General features: G+C 38.1%; 2 protein-coding genes across 2 annotated transcripts in view; both read right to left on the minus strand.

Annotated features, from left to right (window-relative positions):
- The window catches only part of bmpr1aa (bone morphogenetic protein receptor, type IAa), a 36,187-nt gene extending 28,780 nt beyond the window's left edge, over positions 1-7,407 (minus strand). Inside the window, exon 1 of the mRNA XM_053501483.1 lies at positions 7,135-7,407. The gene's annotated coding sequence lies outside the window, so the exon portion shown is untranslated. The remainder of the gene's footprint in view (positions 1-7,134) is intronic.
- A 4,283-nt stretch (positions 7,408-11,690) lies between these two features.
- LOC128529064 (LIM domain-binding protein 3-like) lies at positions 11,691-20,624 on the minus strand. The gene is made up of 9 exons (XM_053502378.1): positions 20,307-20,624; positions 17,179-17,235; positions 16,433-16,626; positions 15,954-16,004; positions 14,932-15,328; positions 14,639-14,819; positions 14,412-14,532; positions 13,202-13,317; positions 11,691-13,098 (listed from the first exon to the last, which is right to left on the minus strand). The coding sequence occupies exons 2-9, from the start codon at positions 17,226-17,228 to the stop codon at positions 13,009-13,011; spliced, it is 1,200 nt and encodes a 399-aa protein (XP_053358353.1). The 5' UTR covers positions 17,229-17,235; positions 20,307-20,624; the 3' UTR covers positions 11,691-13,008.
- Between the last annotated feature and the right edge of the window lie 624 nt (positions 20,625-21,248).

The raw sequence follows: 21,248 nt of genomic DNA on the forward strand, positions 1-21,248 counted from the left end.
TAAATTGCATGAAAAGTTATAAAGGATAAAGCATTTCTACTGTATATGACACAGCACCCAAACATCATGAGGCTCATGACCTATTTTTATTTCACTTTGGACAAAAAAAAAAATAAATGCATACATGATTGAACATTCAAACTATTTTCTATTGTGTTGACAGAAAAGCAGTTTGTCACACAAAGTTCGAATTAAAACATTTTTTGGGGGGGGATTTTGCACAACAAAACTTTTTTTTTTCCCCTGACAGAAAGGTCAATCAACTAACCAGTGCTAGTTTGTTTTGGTCAACAATAACAAAAAAAAAGATAAGTCACAAAATCAGCATACTAAAGTTCAATGCAAGGCGGATAAAATATTATAAATCAAAAACTAGATAAGAAAAACTCATTGCTGGTATTGGTTTTAAAATAAAATTGCAAGCAGAAATACTTAAAAAAAAAATGCTCCTCTTGGGAGCATAAACATCACTAAAGAAGTATTTTCTTTATTATTCAGTGGTTGTGTACATGATTTTAATGCGGTATGCTTAACACATTCTGTACGTTTACAGCAACGCCTCAGATTATCCAGAGTGACTTAATGAAGTCTATCAAAATACCTTTCTCATGCTACTGCAAATAATCCCAGGGTGAAAATACATAAATTTATTTTTTAAATTAATAAATAAAATGAATGAGTTTACGTCTGGGGTGTTTAAATAATTGTTAAATGGATTCTTTCACAACTATTGGTAGAGTTGCTCAGCCTGAGTCAGAGCAAAACTTTCGTAACTTTGTGTTTGTTTGCTATTCGGTTTTGTTTTTCTCACTATGTAAATTGAAACAAACCAGAGAGTGAGAAAGAGAGAATAACTGAAGGGCATGTAGGACTGAAAAAGCGTGTTTAAAACTCATTCATTAATCTAAAATATAGCGGGAAAAAGTAAACAACTCTTCATGCACATAAAAATCATAATGACTCAAGCACAAATTAAATGAACTGTACTCCGGATATTACCAAACAATTATCGAAACGATGAGCTGAAAACATTATCTAATGCAGACACTGTTTTCTCATTTCATAACTTGATATGTATACCAAATACTTCAATATCTACATTAAACTGAAGGATGTTTAAAGTGACAGTTAAACACAGTATAATTATCATTTAAAAAAAAGAATTGAAAAATGTTACTTGCGAAAACATCTCAAGAGTAACAGACGTGCTGCTCCTCGACTAAGCGCCATGGTGCTAATGCTTATTTTATTTAGTGTGCGATGTTTCCCTCGTGCGCTCACTGACGAAAGAAGTTATCTGCAAGCATGAGGTTTAGGGCATAGGGGGCTAAACTCCTATAAGGTCCAGTCATCTAGACCAGATAAGCCTGCGGTGAAGGCCAAATATTTCACTTACTGGAGCTGAAAATGAACACTTGTCCTGCAAAAAACAGGTTTGTGAAGGGATTTTGAATCGCTTTTCCCTGGTCGTTTTTGGAAGTCCTCTTTTGTAACAGTGTATACAGGAACCTGCTTGTCTTTAGCAATGTGGAAGGTTTACAGCATCTGTAATTTCTTACTGACTTTTAGAAGTAGACACACATGAATTTATGCTACTGGAATTAATGCTTGTAATGGCATGTAATGCTCTGAATTGTTGCTTAAGGTGATAGAAAAGCTTTGATCTGCTGCCTTTCTGTGTCCTGACTTCAATAAGGCAAGCCTTGCAAAACGTCCCGCTCTGTTCCACATCCCAAATAGCAGAGGACATTAGGCGCACTAATTTCTACTGCAAATTTCCCAAACTCATTTATGATTAGCTGCCTTTTACCGTACACGCTTCGTGTGCCTGACCTGTGTTGCTGTATATATGAGTAAGATTCCGGTGATACAATGGCTTTATATAATATGGCACTTTGTATCATGTGATTAGCGTACTCGGTAACGGGATTGGGGGGGAGGTGTATGGGGGTGAGTTAAAGCCATGCTTCAGATAAGAGATCTGAAGCTAGTCTATTTTTTTGAATCTTCATCGCTTTAAAATCTCATGTGGTCAGCTCCACTTAGCATTTGGCAAAACTCCTAGACGGATAATTCCACACTCAAAACTACTATCTACTTCACTTGTCTTTGTTCACCATGTAAACCTCCTTTTTTTACAAAAGCCTTCCCTAAGTGGTGCGAGGAAAAATAGTGGACATGGGAAAGGATACTTTCAAGAAATACAACTTTGGTAATTAAAACTAAAGATGCACCGAAATGAAAATTCTGGGCCGAAAACGAAACCGAAATTTTTGGATGCACTTGGCCGAAAACCGATACCGAAAATGTCTTCATTAAAAAACATGTTTAAAATATTTTCTTTTTGTTTGTATTAAAAAAACTACAAATTAATTAAAATTATTGCAACTTTGCTGTCCTCATCTGAAACTTTGAAGTGCTTCCAAACCGCCGACATACTCCGTGTTTGATGCGTAATGACAGCGCGAACGAGACGGGAGGATGGGAGAGACGTGGCGACAATTTCGGCTTTTATTTTCGGCGCTTTCTTACGTTTCGGCCGAAACCGATAATGCTATTTCGGCCGAAAATTTCCGGCGGCCGAAATTTCGGTGCATCCCTAATTAAAACATAACATTTTTACCAGAATCACCTTTAACGTGAACGTACAAACCAATATGAGTAAGATTCCGGTGAAATGACGGTCACTTCAGGAACTATTTCTGCCAGCAAAGCAAAAATTTAACCGTTAATAACATTCAGCCACATTGCCCCTAACCTCACGTACTTGATAGTTTATAGCATTAATCCGTATGTGGTCACAGCCATGCTGACATGCATCAACACAACACTTTTGCTAATACAATATCGTTTTATTAAACTGTACACAGCAAGCCCAAAAAAACAAATACAATGTCTTGTCTGAGCAAAGCACAACATGCAAGCAAATGCTCCATGTCTACCCTTACTAACCACTAAAAATGAAATGTATTGTGACTGGTAATCATTTTTTTTTTAAATCACATGTTGAAACAGTTTGTATTACAATAGCCAGGCCGTACGATAACACAAGGTGAAACAGTTATGGTGAAGATTAAAATCATATGTTATGTCCAACATCACCAAAACACCAGCTGAGTAAATATCTACTGCATGAACTTCAGCTAGATTTCCAATAAATCTGTGCCAAGACAGATTGAAGGCTGTAGCTGTTTTGGTGGCTGGAACAGCACCCCATTTTGGTTTTTCCTTATCACTCATCTTGACGTAAGCAAAAAAATAAGAATTGGGAAAGCCATGACTACATCAGAGAAGGGATTTTGCAAAAACACAGAGATACAAATAGTGTTAGTAGAGAGATATTTTAACTGTGATCAAATAAGGATTGAGATTGCCCTGGCAATATTCTTCAGCAGAAGAATATTTTTCTTCTAGTGTCTACACAGTCTACAGTCAAAATGTACATTTCATTAGACAAAAATTTGCATCACATATCTACTTTATGCAAAAACCCATGACATTATAAGAAATTAAAAAAACCTTAGCACTACAATCCACTCTTTAACCCTTCAGTACATTTCATGTGGATTCCATGCTCATGCGCCTACACTCTCACCACTAAAACAGACAAAAGGACTACAGATATAGTCCACATTTTACCAATTTCACATGGCCTACTCTCACCTCTCTTTTCTTTTGTTAATTTTTTTCCAGTGCTAAATTTGTTTCTCCCAAAATCAGACTTGCAAGAGAAGCTGTGGAATGTACAGCTGTTTGGCACATGTATACAGCCGAGTGTCTAACTTTCGCTTTTGTAAAGAACTCGGACCCGCAGCACAGCATTAAGTCCCATCTGGTTTTTTGACCTTGTACCAGCTCATGCTTTAGGCATGGAACGGTAGGTGAAGGAGCAGATAGACTCAGCTCCCTCCCCCAGTCTCTACAATTAAAACCAGATTTTAGACTGCAAGCGGGAAAGACTGAACCTCAAAGTACTACGGCTGCCTGTCGAAGTCTTTTGGGGGACACAGACTTTTCTGACTAAGAAAGTATTTGCTAATCTCTAGGTCATACTGTATGCAGACCAGCCGGACACAACAAAAAAAAACAACTGGCTAATCATATCTACAGCCAGAATGATTTGCATTTGACATCCGAGCTATTTGGTTTGTTCACCCTTGTTTCAAGAAGATGAGGGGAAAAAAAGAAACCCTCCTTATTTCTTAACTGAGGCCCAGTCCATTGTGTTCCTCCTTTTATTTTACAAAAAAAAAAAAAAAAGACTAAACCAGCAAATATAAAAATACAAGTATATACTGTCAAAAGCATGCAACAAAAACAGGTGACAATATAATCCCAACTGTAAAGCCACGGTGGCTGATAAGAAGTCTAAACTAAAAAAGTTATTACTGGGCACGACACACTCCGGCACACACATGCAAGCCAGTGACTCAGTTCTTCCTGTCTATACATCAGCTCTAAAAAAAAACTGAATATCTTCACCCTGAAAGGAGTTCTCCAAAAGGACTTAAACTAAGCCTGAATGTAGACCACAGACCAAAAGCATTAAGAAACTGTCCACAATGCCCCAACTACAGCATTGAATCTGAATCGCACCACCCGCTGTACAACACACATCAGCCTGAGCACGGCCTGGCCAGGCTGATCGACTGGACATGGAATAATGTAAACACTGACAAAACCAGAAACATGCTTGCTTAACTGTCCAGCTTATGGTGCTCAGTCGCCTTATCTTTAGACAAACTTAGAAAATAACAAGGACTATAATTAGCCTTGAATAAAATATAATGTGAGAGATGCAACAACAAGCATCACCCAACAAGCTTTTGGCTTTTTCTTGAGCTGGCTTTCAGTTTAATGTGCTACATTAGAAGCCTTGTTAGAAGAGAATATTGATCATAAATTGATTATTTTGCCTTATTCTGCATTAAAACATTTAACCAATTTTTTAACTGCACTTATAAACAGCTTTAAAACTTGACGACACTGAACAGCATTTACATTCTTATACTTAATGAATTCAGTAATTTTCCAGCTGCTCATATCTCTCATTAGCTTTTAGATTGGCATCCAATGTGGCACCAACATTCTAAAAACTGTTTTAATGCGGATAGCAAAAAATGGATAAAAACAGTAGGTGTACAATACTGAAAAGTTTTACACCTATCACAACAGGTGTACATCGAAGATGATACTGCGATGATACTGTGAACAGTTTGAATACATTTATAAAGTAAGTCAAGGTATAGGTTTAAAAACAACAAATGGGGAATTGATGGAGACATACTCGTTCAATTGTGGTTTATGGAACTAAGCGTCTAAACAGGTAAGTTAAGGTAAAGGTACACGTAACAAAATCTATATATATATATATATATATATATATATATATATATATATATATATATATATATATATATATATATATATATAAAAAATTAAACTCCGGTTTTGTCTGGAACTCGCTCTTTCAATGATATCTTTATGTTTTTTACAATGAAAATCTCAAAAAAAAATCTGTCTGTCTGTCCAGAAAGACCTGAGCCATAAATGAAATCAAAATGTTATAGAAGAAGTGAAATTATGAGCAGCTATGTGCAAGATAAGAAACAGCTAATTTTGACAGCATACTAGGCAGGTCTTAAACTGTGGGCGCTGGACAGAATTTAATAAAACTTGTGCAGTGCTTGGATATAAGCGAAATCAAAACGCTGAGTAAAAGCGATGTGAAGAACAGTTATGTGGTGGATTTAATAATCTACTTGCTCAATGTATACAAACACCTGTAACACAAAATATGAATTAGAAAAACTAAACTGAACATTTTACTGAAAGTACTTTTTTTTTTACCTGCTGAAGTGCTATAAGTAAATTTTACTGTGCTGGGGTCATTTTAAGACATAACTTAATCTTAGCCGATCTACTTTTTCACTCCGATTTCTGAACATTTACATTTAGGCATTTGGCAGACGCTCTTATCCAGAGCGACTTACATTTTTTTAATCTCATTATACATCTGAGCAGTTGAGGGTTAAGGGCCTTGCTCAAGGGCCCAACAGTGGCAACTTGGTGGTTGTGGGGTTTGAACCTGGGATCTTCTGAACCGCAGTCCAATGCCTTAACCACTAAGCTACCCCTGGCCCCTACAGGGAGTGTATTTGGCTGGCGACGAAAGAAGTACAACTAGGAGTAAACAAGAGGTAAACATCAACTTTTCTATATCCTCTGTTTCCCATTGATTGTAATAATTTGAAATGACAGTAGTTTTAAAATCTTGCTAGGTCAATTTTGTACAATTACCTAATATTCAGCCACCAAACCAGTGGAAACCAATACCATATAATGATCTCACATCCAACAAAATTGTGACTTTCCTTTTTTTTAAAAAACAAAACAAAAACAACATCTTTCTTGCAGGCAGACATGTCTCTGGGCTTCAACCCAGATCATCCCTTATTACACTAAAGCAGATTAGCTTATTTTTAGCTTTAAACTTAACTATTTCTACAAACAGTCTTTCCCTGTCAACGGCAGGCACCAACACTAGCGAGAAATAAAATCCTACGTTCACTTCTTTTTGTAGTTTGCTAACTTCGTAACAAGCTAACTTTGAAAACCTAAGCTGCAAAATTAGCCAACTCGTAATATTCAAATGTAATATAAAAAGCACTGTTACAACAACAATGATAATAATAATAAACATTTTTATAACCATATTGAAAAAAAAAACAAGCCTGTTAGCTAGCCTGGACATGAATTTCTTTGCGTATGTTAGCAGGAGCTAGCACGCCACAGAACAATAACATTTACAAGCGAGACCACGTAGCTAGTAGTTTAGCAAACAGCGCAGTTCTCAAACCTAGCGTGGAGAAAGTTTATTAAAATGTATAATTTGTATGAAAAAAAATTATTGAAGTGGTTATAATTAGGAAATAAGCCACCCAACGCTGTCGCTGAGGCAGAGAGAGTGTGTGTTAGTGTGAGATAACTAGCTAGTTCCGGCGACAGGTAAGATGGCTCGCTACAGACGTCGATGTGAAAATAAACAGGAAAACGAAAGCGTAAACTTTCACACTCCCCCAAAAAATGCGACGAAAGATTAAGACTCAGTCAGTTTTTATTTTATTCGCCTACCTTCTGCCATTTGTCGTCGACTTTAAGTGAAACGCCTAATACAGCTGGTGTAATGCGCTGCGACCTCCAAACAGTCCGAGTAAGTTCTCCCGCAGCGAGCAGGTCGATCCCTCCGGAAAGCAAAGCTAGTTCATCTGATCCAGTGAATTTACTCTCCTCACGGCTGCGACACCCTGAGCGCAGACTGACTCAGTAGCTGCCCACGACTCGAATAAACTCTCCATCGAACCCCCACCAACATTAAACTATTTCTCCACCGCGCCGAGACAAATCAATCTCATTTACCGAAGAGAAGCAACAGCTCAGAGGCGCCTCCCTGCGGACAAGCCGGTCATGACTTCAGAAATGCCAGTCCCTGCTACAGGATATCTCTGTGGCCACTTTAATCTATTCTTTCATCTTTATCTATTTGACGGTCATTGTATTTCTAATAAATATCTGTTATAACCCAGGAATACACATTATACAGCCGTTTAAAGTTTTGGGAATGACTGAAATATTCATTTTCACAAAGAGGATGATTTGTTCACTTCTTTATTCATGGCTGTGTTCTTAGACAAAATTGAGAGTGAGCCTACTCCCTCGGCTGAAAAGCAACTCCACACATGAATGGTCTCAGGATGCTTTACTGTTTTCATGACACAGGACTGATGATAGTGTCCATAGAATTCAAAAAGGGTAGCAAAGAATTACTTATTTCCAGGAAAAACATCAGAGACAGACTGATATTATGCAAAAGGCACAGGGATTGGACTGCGGAGGACTGAGGGAAAGTTATTTTCTCTGATGACTCTCCTTTCTGATTGTTTGGGGCATCCGGATAAAAGCTTGTCCGGAGAAGAAAAGGATTTCCTCTGGGTACTCCAGTTTCCTCCCACAGTCCAAGACATGCAGAGTAGCTTGCTTGGCATTTTTAAATCACCTATAGTGTGTGTCTGTGTGTGTGTGTGTGTGTGTGTGTGTGTGCTCGGCTCCTGATCCAGGATGTGCCTTGCCTTGTGACCGAAGTTCCCTAGGATAGACTTCAGGCCACTACAACCCTACAATGAACAAGTGGTATGGAAAATAGATAAATATTCTTTTTTTTTTCTTTTTTACAATATTAAATTACTTTTAATATTTTTAGATTAAATAAAATAAAAACGACAACAGATATTTAACTGTGACCAACTACAAACCGCCTAAAGATACAATTAAGAAATAGGTTGTTTATGTAACAACCTTACCAGCAACCTCATTTCCCCTCTTGTTTTTCCTCATCACTTAGCATTCAGCATCACAAGTAAACTAATCACCGGCCTAATCGTATGTCATCATCTGCACCTGTTTCTCATTGGTTCATGCCTTAAGGTACTTAGATGGGTTTTTTTTTATGATTAAATGATTCATAGATCACTGTGGGGCTTAACAAACAAAATTGTTTCTCTGGATCTGGACAGGTCTAGGGACTGGACTGAAAATGAGAGGCAAAACCTGGCCAAAAATGAAATGCAAAAAAAAAGTCCTTTAGAAAGCCTGGAGAACTATTCCTCAAGACTGCATTAAAAATACAAGAAAGTCTGGCAAGAAGCAAAGTATGAAGAAATAAGGGCTGGCTCAAGTCTTAGTGCTTCTGTAATAGGTAAATTTCCCTCTTGGATGAACAAAGTGATCTATCATTCTGTCTGCCTGTCTTGCTATGCATAATTTGTCAAAACTTGAACCCAGAGACCCCTTTATCTATAAATAAATTTTGCAAACCACCATCAGTATAAACATCTTCTAGCTGTTCAAACATTAAGGCAATTAGTTAAACTAATGAACAGAGTCAAAACCATTGTTTCTCTACACTTTACACCCATTAAACACTCACTCACTCATTCTCTATAACACTTATCCTGTACATACATGGTTACGGGAGGACTGAAGCCTAGCCCAGGGGACTCGGCGCATGAGGTGTGATACACCCTGGATGGCGTGCCAGTCCATCACAGGGCACACAAGCATGCGCACACTCACACACTATGGGCAATTTGCATACTCAGGCTAATTCGACTGAGAGAGGAAACCAGCGTACGTGAACGAAAGCCACCAAGTATGGGGAGAGCATGCAAACTCCACGGACCTAAGGTGAGAATCGAACCATCAACCTTGAAGGTGTGAGTAATACTAATGGTGTAACAAACTGTAAGAAAGTTTTTTAAATCATGAACCGTGTAATTGAACACACCCTGCAGTGGGAAAAGCCCACCATGCACCACTACTGACCAGATATTTGGGTCATGACACTGGTTTGGCAACACTATTCTTCATTGTTATAGTAGATCAGATTCTAAGTTTGCAGTCAGCAAGTCTCCAAAAATTTTTTCCATGCACTGATCTCCAGTTTTCAATCAGTTATCAGTTTCTAACTACAGTCCATCGTCTCTGCTCTCTAATTAGTTTTGGTTGGTGTACAGTGTCAGATGCATTACTGTACCTTCAGCTTCTAAATGTGATTGTCATTGCTGTGATGAGAATTATTAAGCACATATATAATGTCCTTTCCTTTCCAGTGATGGATGGGTTGAAATAGAGAGACAAATATAGCCATAGAGGGGTTACTGTTAATATCTGTTTACCTAAAAAATGCACAGACAACATGGGTTCACCTGATGAGGCAGCAAATGAGTGGGATGCACTATGCTTTAGTGGTAGGAATGCATGCTTTCTAAGTGGGTCACATTAACCGGCTAAGCCGACACTCTTATCTCCCAAACTGCTCATTACCCTTTTATTCATTTAAATTTTATTTTTAACTAAGCCAGACAACATTTGTGATCTTTTTTCACCAGGAATAATTATTAGTTCTCTTACTAATGACTAAAATTGTTGTACGTTCTACAAACATTTACCAAAAAAAATAAAAACCTGTCTTAAAGCTAAATAAATTTGCTGTGGCTGTATTTTACCTAAAGCAAACCACAAGCAAAATTGTTATACTGCAAAATAATGTTTATTATAATAATGACACACAGGAAGTCTTGTACATTTCTGGCAGCTAATATTAGGCTAGTGCAAGCATATATTAAATCAGGGATTAAAAAAAAAATAATAATAATAATAATTAAATAATGGTAATACATTCACAGAGGCGCACATATAACTTACTATGTCATTTCCCCTTCAAATATTACACATCAGTGTAACAGTTGAATTCCTTGAACACTACTTCATACTCTTTACTCCCAAATTCTACCATGTGGTAGTGCACTGTTTGGCACAGACTGATGAATGAATAAAGAGATTAATAAATTGGTAATTTTTTGTGTACCGTGACATGAAAATGATCATACAAGCAACAAAAATTAATATAATATCCATAACCAAACAAAGAAAAGAAATAAATTCCATACTTTCTGAAACAAAAATATAATTATCCTCTTAATTAACTGGAACCTGACAGCAAAATCAAGAACATAATTCATCTTCTGTGTAAACTACATTAGTGGAATTACAGACTCATTCACACGTGAAGGATGACAGGATTTATCCTACAATTAACCTTTTATTATGTTTTGTCAAACTAAAACTATCAGCACTTTAAATTGCTAATGGCAATTCAGCACAGCCAATCGTGCAAGTTTTAAAAACCCAGTCTAACATGCGGAGAATGAAAAACTCCACACAGACAGTAACCTGAGCTCCAGATCGATCCCAGGACCTTAAGCTGTGAGGCAGTCATGCTGCCCACTGCAGTGTTGTGCTGCCCCATGTGCTAAAATGGCAGGCTGAAGCAAATGGGACAGGGAATGGAAGGCATGCACATTCAGTGAAGCAACTGTTAAGAAAATGTTTTAGATTTAATATACTGTATACGTTATCTTCTACAGTACAGTTCAGCACTGGAAATCTACAGTAGGCAATCCACTCAAAAAATCAATATATTTTGGAAAAGTACACCAGCCATCAGTTAGACACTTCGTCATTTCAATTTGTATACCTTTTTTTTTTTTTACTAGGTTATATGCCCAGTTCTGAATAGGTCAGGGTATAAAGCGGAGCATTATTAATTTTAGAAAATTCAACAAAACTGCTTTTGTTTGTAACAAAAAAAAAAGCTGTACAAATGTTGTACAACAGAGAAACAGTAGATCATTGCAGTGAGACAATTAGTATTTCAATGGAAAACAAATAAATATATGAGAAAATGTCCCCAATACAATTACTGTACTGTATTTTTCAACATAAAATTCTTTCCCATTCCTGCACACATTACCATAATTTCAACCTGTCTCTACATATACAGCTACATACTGTAATATTACTTTACTAGTTGAGATGATCACTTGCTTGTGTTCTGAGACACTGTCCAGTAAAATGTGTTTCCAGAGAGAAAGGTATATAAATCCATGTATTAGCCATGTGTTACACAACTTAAAATAATTTTACATTATTACTTTCATTGGTGTAATCTTTAAGGAGTTACGGTAAAATACACGGCTAAATAATACACACAGAATAATTAACAGGAGTGAAATAAATCCCTATTCAACTGCAGAAACTGCATAACACCATCAAAATCAATCAAGTTCTGCTTTATTTTTTATTTTTCCTATTCTTTGTGTTTATCCATTCATTCGTTTATCTTTAGAGATATACTGATAGAAATACTGTCCTGGTGACGATAACGGTGTATTCGGTGTCTATCCCAGAAACACTAGGTGTGAGCGTGGAATACACCCTGAATAAGACTCCAGTCCATCTCAGGGCAACCATACCCATCACACAGGGCAATTTAGGATAGTCGACCCACCTACCAACATGTTCTTTTTTTTTTTTCCTGAGAAGACCCACATAAAAATGAGGAGAACATGCAAATGCTCGTTCTGTTTTTTCGCTTAAAAAATCAAAAGACAGACATTTGGATATATAGATCAACAGGCCAGATGTAAAATTATTTCATAACAGCGGACCTGGAACGGTATATAGACAGATTTAAACAATCCATGCATTGCTGGTCACACATACACAAAACATAAATAAATTAGGTATCAAATGAACTCAGCAATAAAACAACAGCACACCAGTCGACTCTCTGCCAAGTCACCTCATGGTACCAGTGTTAGAACATTATCTCTTAGTTTTCATAAAATTTGATGTATATAAATAAAACCTCTTGTGAAAATCATTAAACAAAAATATTATTAAGGTTCTCGTTTAGGGGTTTAAGGCACAGGTACACGGGAACATTACAGGCATTACCAGATGTAATCTCGACATCGATAATGACAAGATCTGAGTATAAACAAATCACGAACACTTTGCTTCAAATACATATTTCACACCTAACCACTTGATTTAAGTTACAACGCATTATTACACCTCATACCAAGTGTTCCTAACTAAAATAAAAAATACTAACTTGCCTCTCTCTAGGTGTGCGTTGCAATAATTAACCAATGAAAAATCTACACAATCCACAATCCCAACACAATGAAAGTAAAATATTAAATTCTAGTAAGATAAAAAGCTTAACAATAAAACAAAAAACCCAATCAACATCTAAGTAAAATAAGCACATTGCAAATGCAACATGCATGATGGTACAATCAATTCAAGTTCAACTAATTTTCCTTCTCACGGTGTACACTTAGAGCTCTTTATGTTCACTCTATAGGAAATTGCATTAAACAACTTGATCTATCTAAGCCCGAAATGACACAAAACTAAATTCACCCTTTCTGTATTAAATCAAAAAATAACATTGTATCAACTTATCTTTTTATATTAGTATTAAATATATATCTAGGCTGTTTTTTTTTGTCATAAGATTTTGAATTCTTCTCTAAAAGAGCTCAAACCAATCTTAAGGCAAATGCAGGGACCAGCACAATCACTGTACTCCTGCTGGATCTACACGTTGATGGCATGAGCGTGCTTCTTGCATAAAGGTTTGTCCTTCTTGGAATAGAACGGCTGGCCCTCTAGGTTGACATGGCAAACCTGCGGAAGATTGTGAAAGTGAGGAGGTGATTTACTGTAACAATCGATGGCATTTACATGACAGTGCAGAATGCAGATATTTAAAAATATTTGAAGTTCTTACCGTACACACAAAGCAGGTATCATGCCATGTGTAGCCAAGAGCTTCAATAAACTTGTCCCCAGCCTCCACTGGGAAATCACAGCCATGGCACTTAGTGCTGAAGAGCGCAACGTAATCTGAGAGAATAAAAAAAATAAAATAAATAAAAATGCACTAAAAACCTACACTTGTAAGAGAAGTCGGGGGAAGTTCTGATTTAATAACAAAACATGTACAGTTCTGTGCAAAGGTTTTCATATTTTTTTACATTTGCTTCCGAAGGGGCAAACCGGTTCTCCAGGCTTCCTGAAGGACTTTTTTTGTCTCTCATTTTCAGTCCAGACCTTAAACTAGTATACTGGCACCCTAGACTTTTGCACATTACTGTAAATAATGCAACAGAATATATATATTTTTTGCGAACCTTTTACAATTACAATTTAAGCTCTTATTTTGTTAAATTAGTCCTTGTAGCAATGGGAAGAACTTGTGGATAGGTATAACCCTCATGAAGTTCACATTAAATCCTAAAAAAAAACACTTCATCTGATCACAAGAGAAAACCTCAAGAGCAAATGAACAGAATTATGACACCAGTGCTGATTACTGTTTTGCAAAATAAAACTCACCACAGCTTGTTTTGATCATTCTAAAACATTCTAATAATATAACTCATGCGCAAGGACTTCTACGCACCATATAACCCAAAACTAATAGTTCATTAAAAGGTTACAAACATGTTGGTTAATTCTAGAAGGATACGATTATTGAAAAATCTTCAGTCTCAGCACTTTGTATCAGTCAGAAATAAAGCTGTTTTTTTTTATTTATTTATTTTTTACCAGTAACATCTTCAAGATGGAGGATGATGTGCCTTATAATTTCTTAGGAACAAGCTGTAAGTTTGTCTTATTAACTTCAAGAAAAGCCAAGGCAAGAGCCGCTTTAATGGCTATAACATAAGTGATTGAACATGAATGAACTTGATTTCCAACAGACGTCAACACACCATCGTGCTATTGTTTATTTCCCTATAAAAGCGCTCCTCAGATACATAAATCTGTCGCATGGTAAGAGCTTTATTAATGAGAAGCACCTCTAATATTAAACTGACTTTATAATTACACAATGTGTTGATCGCATAAATGAATTAGGCAGAAGTAAAAATAGACTGCTGAATATCTACTACCAGGGAACGTCATCTAAAGCAAGTATTCCACTCTTACACTACCTTTCTCACAGTAAGGTTCTCCATCCTCCATATGAAACAGGCTGTTTCCAAACGGTTTCCCACACGCAGCACACACAAAGCAGGTGGTGTGCCAGGTCTGCCGCAGAGCATGCATCACTTCCTGTTTAGGACACAGTGGGCATTGTGACTTCCTACACATGTACCGTGTTTAGAACTATGTGGGTGATTAAGTGTGTCTCTTTCTGTGTGCAGGTGCTAAAACTTACTCCCATGATTTTAGAGTTGCAGCGGGCACAGGTAGGGGCAAAGAACTCTCTGTAACAGTTCTCACAGTAAACATTATTCTGTTCCTCCACAAAGCTGACATCAGCTAGAGATGTATGGCAGTAATGGCAGTTAAACTCCTCCGGGTGCCACGAGCGGCCCAGCGCCACCAGGAAAGGCCCCCTACACCACAGCAGTGTTTAAACAATTAAAACATATATACTCACTGTTCTGTTTAGCTAACTGTATGGATTTCTGTGCTTTATTTTTTGTATGCACGTTCAATATTTCACACCTGATAATGTTGTTGCAGGATCCACACATCGGTGTCCTATTGCTCGCAGCAAATCGCTCTGCTCTCTGTGCCACCCCACGAGCCACAGGTGAAAAAGGGGCAGGGATAAAGGGGGCAGGGCCTTGGCCCGAGGCAGGGCTGGGGGCAGCAGGGGCAGGAGAATGGTTGGGGATGTAAGCAGGAGGTGGTGGGGCCGCAGTGGGAAGAGGCTGCACTTTGACGCTGGTTGTAGTGGTCTTGCCAGGGTCAAACTTCTGAGCAAAAGTGTCATCCATTACCCATGGGGGTCTACTGGAAGACTGGGTGAACCCAGGGGCGGGAGCAGGCGGGGTGGGAACATAACCATGAACAGGGGCAGAAGGAGGGGCTGGAGCAGGAGCGGGGGCCTGAACAGGGACTGCCAAAAGAAAAAAAAAAGTTTGATTAAAACACTTGGAAGAAATCATTCAATACTTTATAAAATATGTTTTGATGAATAATGGTGATGCATAGGCAGTTATGCCATTTGCTAATTTGGTTGGGTACAAGCTGATATTTTCCAATTATTTACGTTGACTTGGGTAGAATGACATGGTGTGTTTCATTTCTCTAGGCAAGTCAACTTACTGTTAAATTATTAGTCTAAAACTGCATTACATTAAAGCGTTTTTGGAACTGTCTTAGTGCAATCTGTTCGGACTGTCTCTTATCCTCTGTCACCCTATCCTAGCACCTATTTTTGGTATTTGCTCTTTTCACCCTCTCCTGAAACCCCTATCTTACAGATCTCTTTTAGGATCCTCCCCTAGTGCCCTGTCTCAGAGCCTTTTTTGGGACCTGCCCATTGAAGCTCTCTTCTTGGACTGTGTGTTAAAGCTCTCTGTTGGGACACTGACCTAAGAAGAAGAAATGCCTGTCTATTCCTTACAGATGATTTTAAATGTCATCCAAAAAGTCCAATTAGGTGAAATGGCTCAACAACCAGTGTATGCTTTTGCCGTGATGTGTAACTGTGTAGCAGGCTAATTCAAGAAAGAGTTTACCGTCTCTGAAATGGACGCCTCTTTGTGGCTTTTCCGCCTGCCACTCGGGCACTGCAATCACAAGATACAACAACATTAAACATAGCTGAAAGTCTTAAACCATCATTTTTAAACTGTATTTCTAAACAATATTTCTACTGGATTTAGTTGATATGTAATTAACTACGTGTTATTGTGTTTAGGTTAAGTATATGGATGTGCAAAAATTTTGTAACATAAAGTCTTGATCTTTCGTACGTGGACTATACTGAAGGACTAAAGTCAGAACTAAAGTGAGTTAGGATACATGTAGGAGGCCTTGACGGACCAATCTGCATAGTCATAGAGATTTGTGCCTATTACTGGTGAAGGCTGGCAATATTTTTTATAGGGAAAAAGTTAATAGACCTTAGGTGACAGTCATAAACCTACAGGCGTGTTTTAATGTTCCTCAGAAAAGTCTTACAATACAGGTGTGTGATTGGATGCACTGTAGCTACCTGGAGCACTAGGATAAGCTGTAGGCACAATCGTGGCGGTGCTGACCACTTTAGCTGGAGGTGGACCTACAGGGATGTGGATGGAGCTCTGCTGCATGGGTGGAGCCTGATGACTGGGTGGAATTGACTGAATGTGAACAGGCTGTTGAGTATAGGGAGCTTGGTGCATAGGTGGCTGCTGTGCATACTGACTGCTGAAAAAGAAATACAAAATAACACCTACAGTGATCTCACTTCATATTTAAATTGACAACTGATTACTGAATAATGTGACGTTAATTGTAAGAAAATGAATCATATCCTGAACATAGCCACTTGAGAAGCTCCAGGTGTCGCATGACCTTACCTGACATTCTCTGTTCATCTTTAAGGTAAAAATTAGTATTGTTTTTAACAATCAAAGCCCACATATATGCAGAGACAAAGAACCTGGTGTCAAAAAGTCAAGTGTTAAAACAGAGAGAGAGAGAGAGAGAGAGAGAGAGAGAGAGAGAGACCCACCATCACCGGGGTGAGACACAGTCAGCACAGGTCTTTCACACTTACATATTGGTCAGAAAGGGTTAAAACACAAATGGTTAAAGAAACATCATTAATAAAGCATAAATATTGTCTGTAGAGTCAGAAACAGACAGGGAGAGAGAGTGAGAGAGAGAAGAGTAGGATTGTTATTCACTCTTAACACTGTTATGGAGGTTGTGAAAGAAGGTGGCAGGGCTGGAAAAGAAACAGTGCTGCACCAGTACCTGATGCCGGGGGTTTGGTACTGTGATCTGTAACTGGATGAGGACTGCATGGTGAAGCTACAATTCGAGACAGTGAAAGAAAGTGATGGTGCAAGTGTGTGAGAAAGAGGCAAAAATGGTTTCCACAAGCGCCATGTACACCTATAGCTGCATACAATAATAGCTGATTCAAGCCAGTACATTAGTTTTGTACTTGAACACTTATTTCCCTAAAAAAAAAAAAATTTGAACATCAGCAAAAACGCCTATTGTAACTATAGTTACTATATTTCCTTTTTTTATTACTAGTACTGCACTGTATAGCATAGTAGATCAGATCAGCAGATCTTTTCTTACATCTAGCTCTGCTTGGCCTGAGGGTGGCAGAAACAGATGTCTGAAGGTCACTGCGCTAAGCTACAGTATAAGTGAACATGGCAACAAAACAGGATGGAAAATTACCATTTTATCTATGGAAAACATGCACTCATTCACTCAGCACAAACTAAACAAATATATACTGATGTGTCCATGTACACAAGGTTGTCAAGCCAAACAGGAAAAAGCTCTCCATCATTGGCTTGCTGACTAAAACGCTTGACTCTCAATCCTAACTCTTATAATAATCGACTATGGTTACGATACTCTGTCTGTTAGAATTTGTAATATTAGTGACATTTAACAGAAATACCACAGCAAAACCATAGTTATGTCACGGTCAAGAGCATAACAATAATAGTTCACAATACGACACCAGAATAAAGCTTTAGTTAAATAAGCGGTAGACATGGTTTCTCTAAAGGACCATAATAAAAACCATGGGAGCATAATGTTTTAATATACCCTTAACAGCCACTTTAATATGAACATCTGTACACAAGCCCATTCATAAATTATCAAATGAAAATGTCCACAAACATGTAAGGTAGCATCTGCATTTATGCAACAGTTCAAAAACCATGCACATACTGTACGTACTGTCAAAGTATTTCAGAAATATATCTTTTTTTTGAAAGATTTTCACATTCAACAGTTTTTAGAATTTAGAATAAAATGGTGTCAAAAACAGGCCTACAAACGATCCAGTGAACAGCAGTACTGTTGTCAGAATCCAGAATAATTTGAGTGACCCGGGTTACAAAAGCAGAAGACCACACAGAGTTCTACTCCTATTAGACAATCTTAAACCATCAAGTTTCTGTGAGCCTGTAACTATTGTGAATGGCTGATTAGACAATTGCATGAACGAGCAGACATACAGGTGTTCCTGTTAAAGTGTCCAGTGAGTGTATACAAATCTTAGTTACCATGAGGTACTACAATAAACGAATTGTGTTATAGTAGTTCAGAGGTTACTAACAATAGCTTGTTAACCTCTGAACTATTATAATGTACAACGGTACCGTTTTAAAGTAAAACTGTTGAAAAATCCACCTACTGAAATTTCTTGTGTGTGGGGGGGGGGGGGGGGGGGGGGGAAGGGTTTACTGGAGAACTTGGAGGAACACCACATGGACAACATGCAAAGCCCAGCATACACAGTAACCTGAGTTCAAGATTGAACTGGGAACCCTGGGTTGGTGAGACAGTAAAACTACCCTCTGCACCTCTGTGCCATTTTTAGATGCCTTAGCACATCCTAATTCGGTTTAGGACAAGTATCTCATTTCATGTACAAGTAATACTATCTATAGTGTGCTTTCAGAGAAACTACTTGTCAGTATATTGCATTAAGATCATTTTAAACATATATTATATACAGTACAGTATACACACACATGTTTACCAAAGTCTCATCACCCCACAATAGTTTCACTCCAGTCCACACTGTATCCTGAAAGTTGATGAAGTCATAAACCAAAGACAGAACAGAGCACGAGCACTAAAGAAGCATGCATGAAGCCCTAGATCAGAGTTCAGCATCGTTTTCAACCAACTGTTTTTCTTAACATTTAATTGAAAGTACACAATAGGGCATTTGAGTGAACTCAGGCCAATCGGTTTTCCAGGTCACAGAGAGTTGCTTGTTAGTATTGTGCATGTGTTCATGTGTGTGTATGTGTGTTTGAGAGGGAGAAAGGGAGAGGAAGAGAAAGAAAGAGAGAGAGAGCGTGCAGGGGACGTGCAGAGTGAACACTGGCGAGCGTGGGATGGTGGAGCTGTGCACTACATTCACTCTCACTGTCACATCAGAATACTGTGTCATGACATCACAGCATTTGTGCCATTATGAAGATTGAAGAAAATTGTGCAGCTGATCAAGTGCCATGTATGATTTATGTAAAAATCATAGCCCTTGTAGCAAATGTAAATGTAACCAGGCCTGCTGATGTAGCTAGTTTCACACACGGGTTACCTGACTTACTTTCATACACTCAAAGGAATCACCTGTACTCCTGCTCAGTGCATGCAATTATCCAAACAGCCAACCTTGTGGCAGCAGCACAGTACATACAATCATGCAGATACAGATCAAGAGCTTAAGTTCATGTTTACATTAAACATCAAAATTGAGGTAAAAAATATGATCCCTGTGACTTTAACTCTGGCATGGTTGTTGGTGTCAGCTGGGCTGGTTTAAATATTTCAGAAACTGCTGACCTTCAAGGGTTTTCTCACATAACAGACTCTACAGTTCTTGACCTTTATCTGTATGATTTTTATACACAGCATTGTTTCCACATGATTGGCTAATTAGATAACTGCCTGAATCTGGTGTACAGATGTTTTTTATTTTAAGGGGCTGCTGAGTGTACAATGCATTACACATTTTTATTTAGTGCTGTTGTACAAAATATTACCAGTCGAAAGTCATACCAGTGCTTTTTTTTTTTAAATCAAAGTTTGAGTCACGTAATTTATTTTAAGAATTAAGTTAGTATTTTATCCCTTTGAAACTTTCAAACGGCTTCGCTAAAAAAAAAAAAGAAAAGCTATAATTTAACACAAAACCTCAGGCCATGGCATGAGAGCACATGAAACTCAAGGATGGCAAGACTGCTAAAAAATCACTGGCTAAAGATAAATGTTTGCAATTCAACAGATTTTAAGGTCACATTTCCTTTTCCTGGTTTTGTAGCCCTGTATCCCAGCATCCTCAGCCACTCTGCACACCCCTCTATTAAGTTAAGCCAGGTGGATGTCTGTACCTGACTTTCTTTGCTTTTCCCGATTGCTTGATTTTGGGCAAAGCTCTGGTGCAGAAGTGTGGAGTGATTGACAAAGCTTCCAGCGCAGAGGTGGGCGGCGGCCCTTTCTTATACACATGGTTTCTTAATGGGAGCCAATGAGAGAGGCATAAACGATTGACTGAGGTTCAGTTCAGATTTTTTCATGTTTTTCTCTAGCTGTCGAATGTGAATATACTGAATGTGTAAAGGAATGTAAGTCTCTAGTATAGCGGATACCTTTATGCCATATGTAGGGTCTGAATTATACGACTGTTTGGAAATAAAGGAGGCATTCTACTTAGAATTTCCCTAAAACAATGTAAGATAACAAGGATACCCCCTTATATTCATGTAAGCTACCAGTAATTTGTGGATTTACTAACAGCTAGGTGTCTAGGGCAGCTAACAAATGAAGACAGAATCATGTACGACTGCTAATTCGCAAACTGTATAATCCACAATCAGACCAATGACTGGATTTACATATTGTCCACTTAAAAAAAGAGAGAATAGTGATAATGAGTGGTGATGTTTTGAAGACCTCCTCAACTCGGTCCAATTAGCAGTGTACCTAGATTGAGCAGTCAAAGCAGTTGAAATGGTTGAGGCAGCAAGCGACAGGTGGCGTGGCCCCTCAGGGGGGAGAACAGGGGCCTCATGGGCCTCGTGAGCCACAGGGTCAGCTTGAGATACAGCCTGTGGCTCAGGGGGTGACCCAAAGCTGCAGAAGACAGAGTTATAAAAGAGTTATGAAAGCCAGTGGATCAGTGACTGATGAGGAAAGCACCTGTGGGGTCTGCAAATGCAAGTTTATTACAGCTTCTAGCTGACACACATGAAAACCCAAAATATCCCAGCCTGACCAATACAACACAGGCAGCTTAGGCATGAAATGTTATGCAACCGTCTAAATGATTTATC

Source organism: Clarias gariepinus, chromosome 8 (assembly GCF_024256425.1).
Source record: "Clarias gariepinus isolate MV-2021 ecotype Netherlands chromosome 8, CGAR_prim_01v2, whole genome shotgun sequence".
Taxonomy (NCBI): domain Eukaryota; kingdom Metazoa; phylum Chordata; class Actinopteri; order Siluriformes; family Clariidae; genus Clarias; species Clarias gariepinus.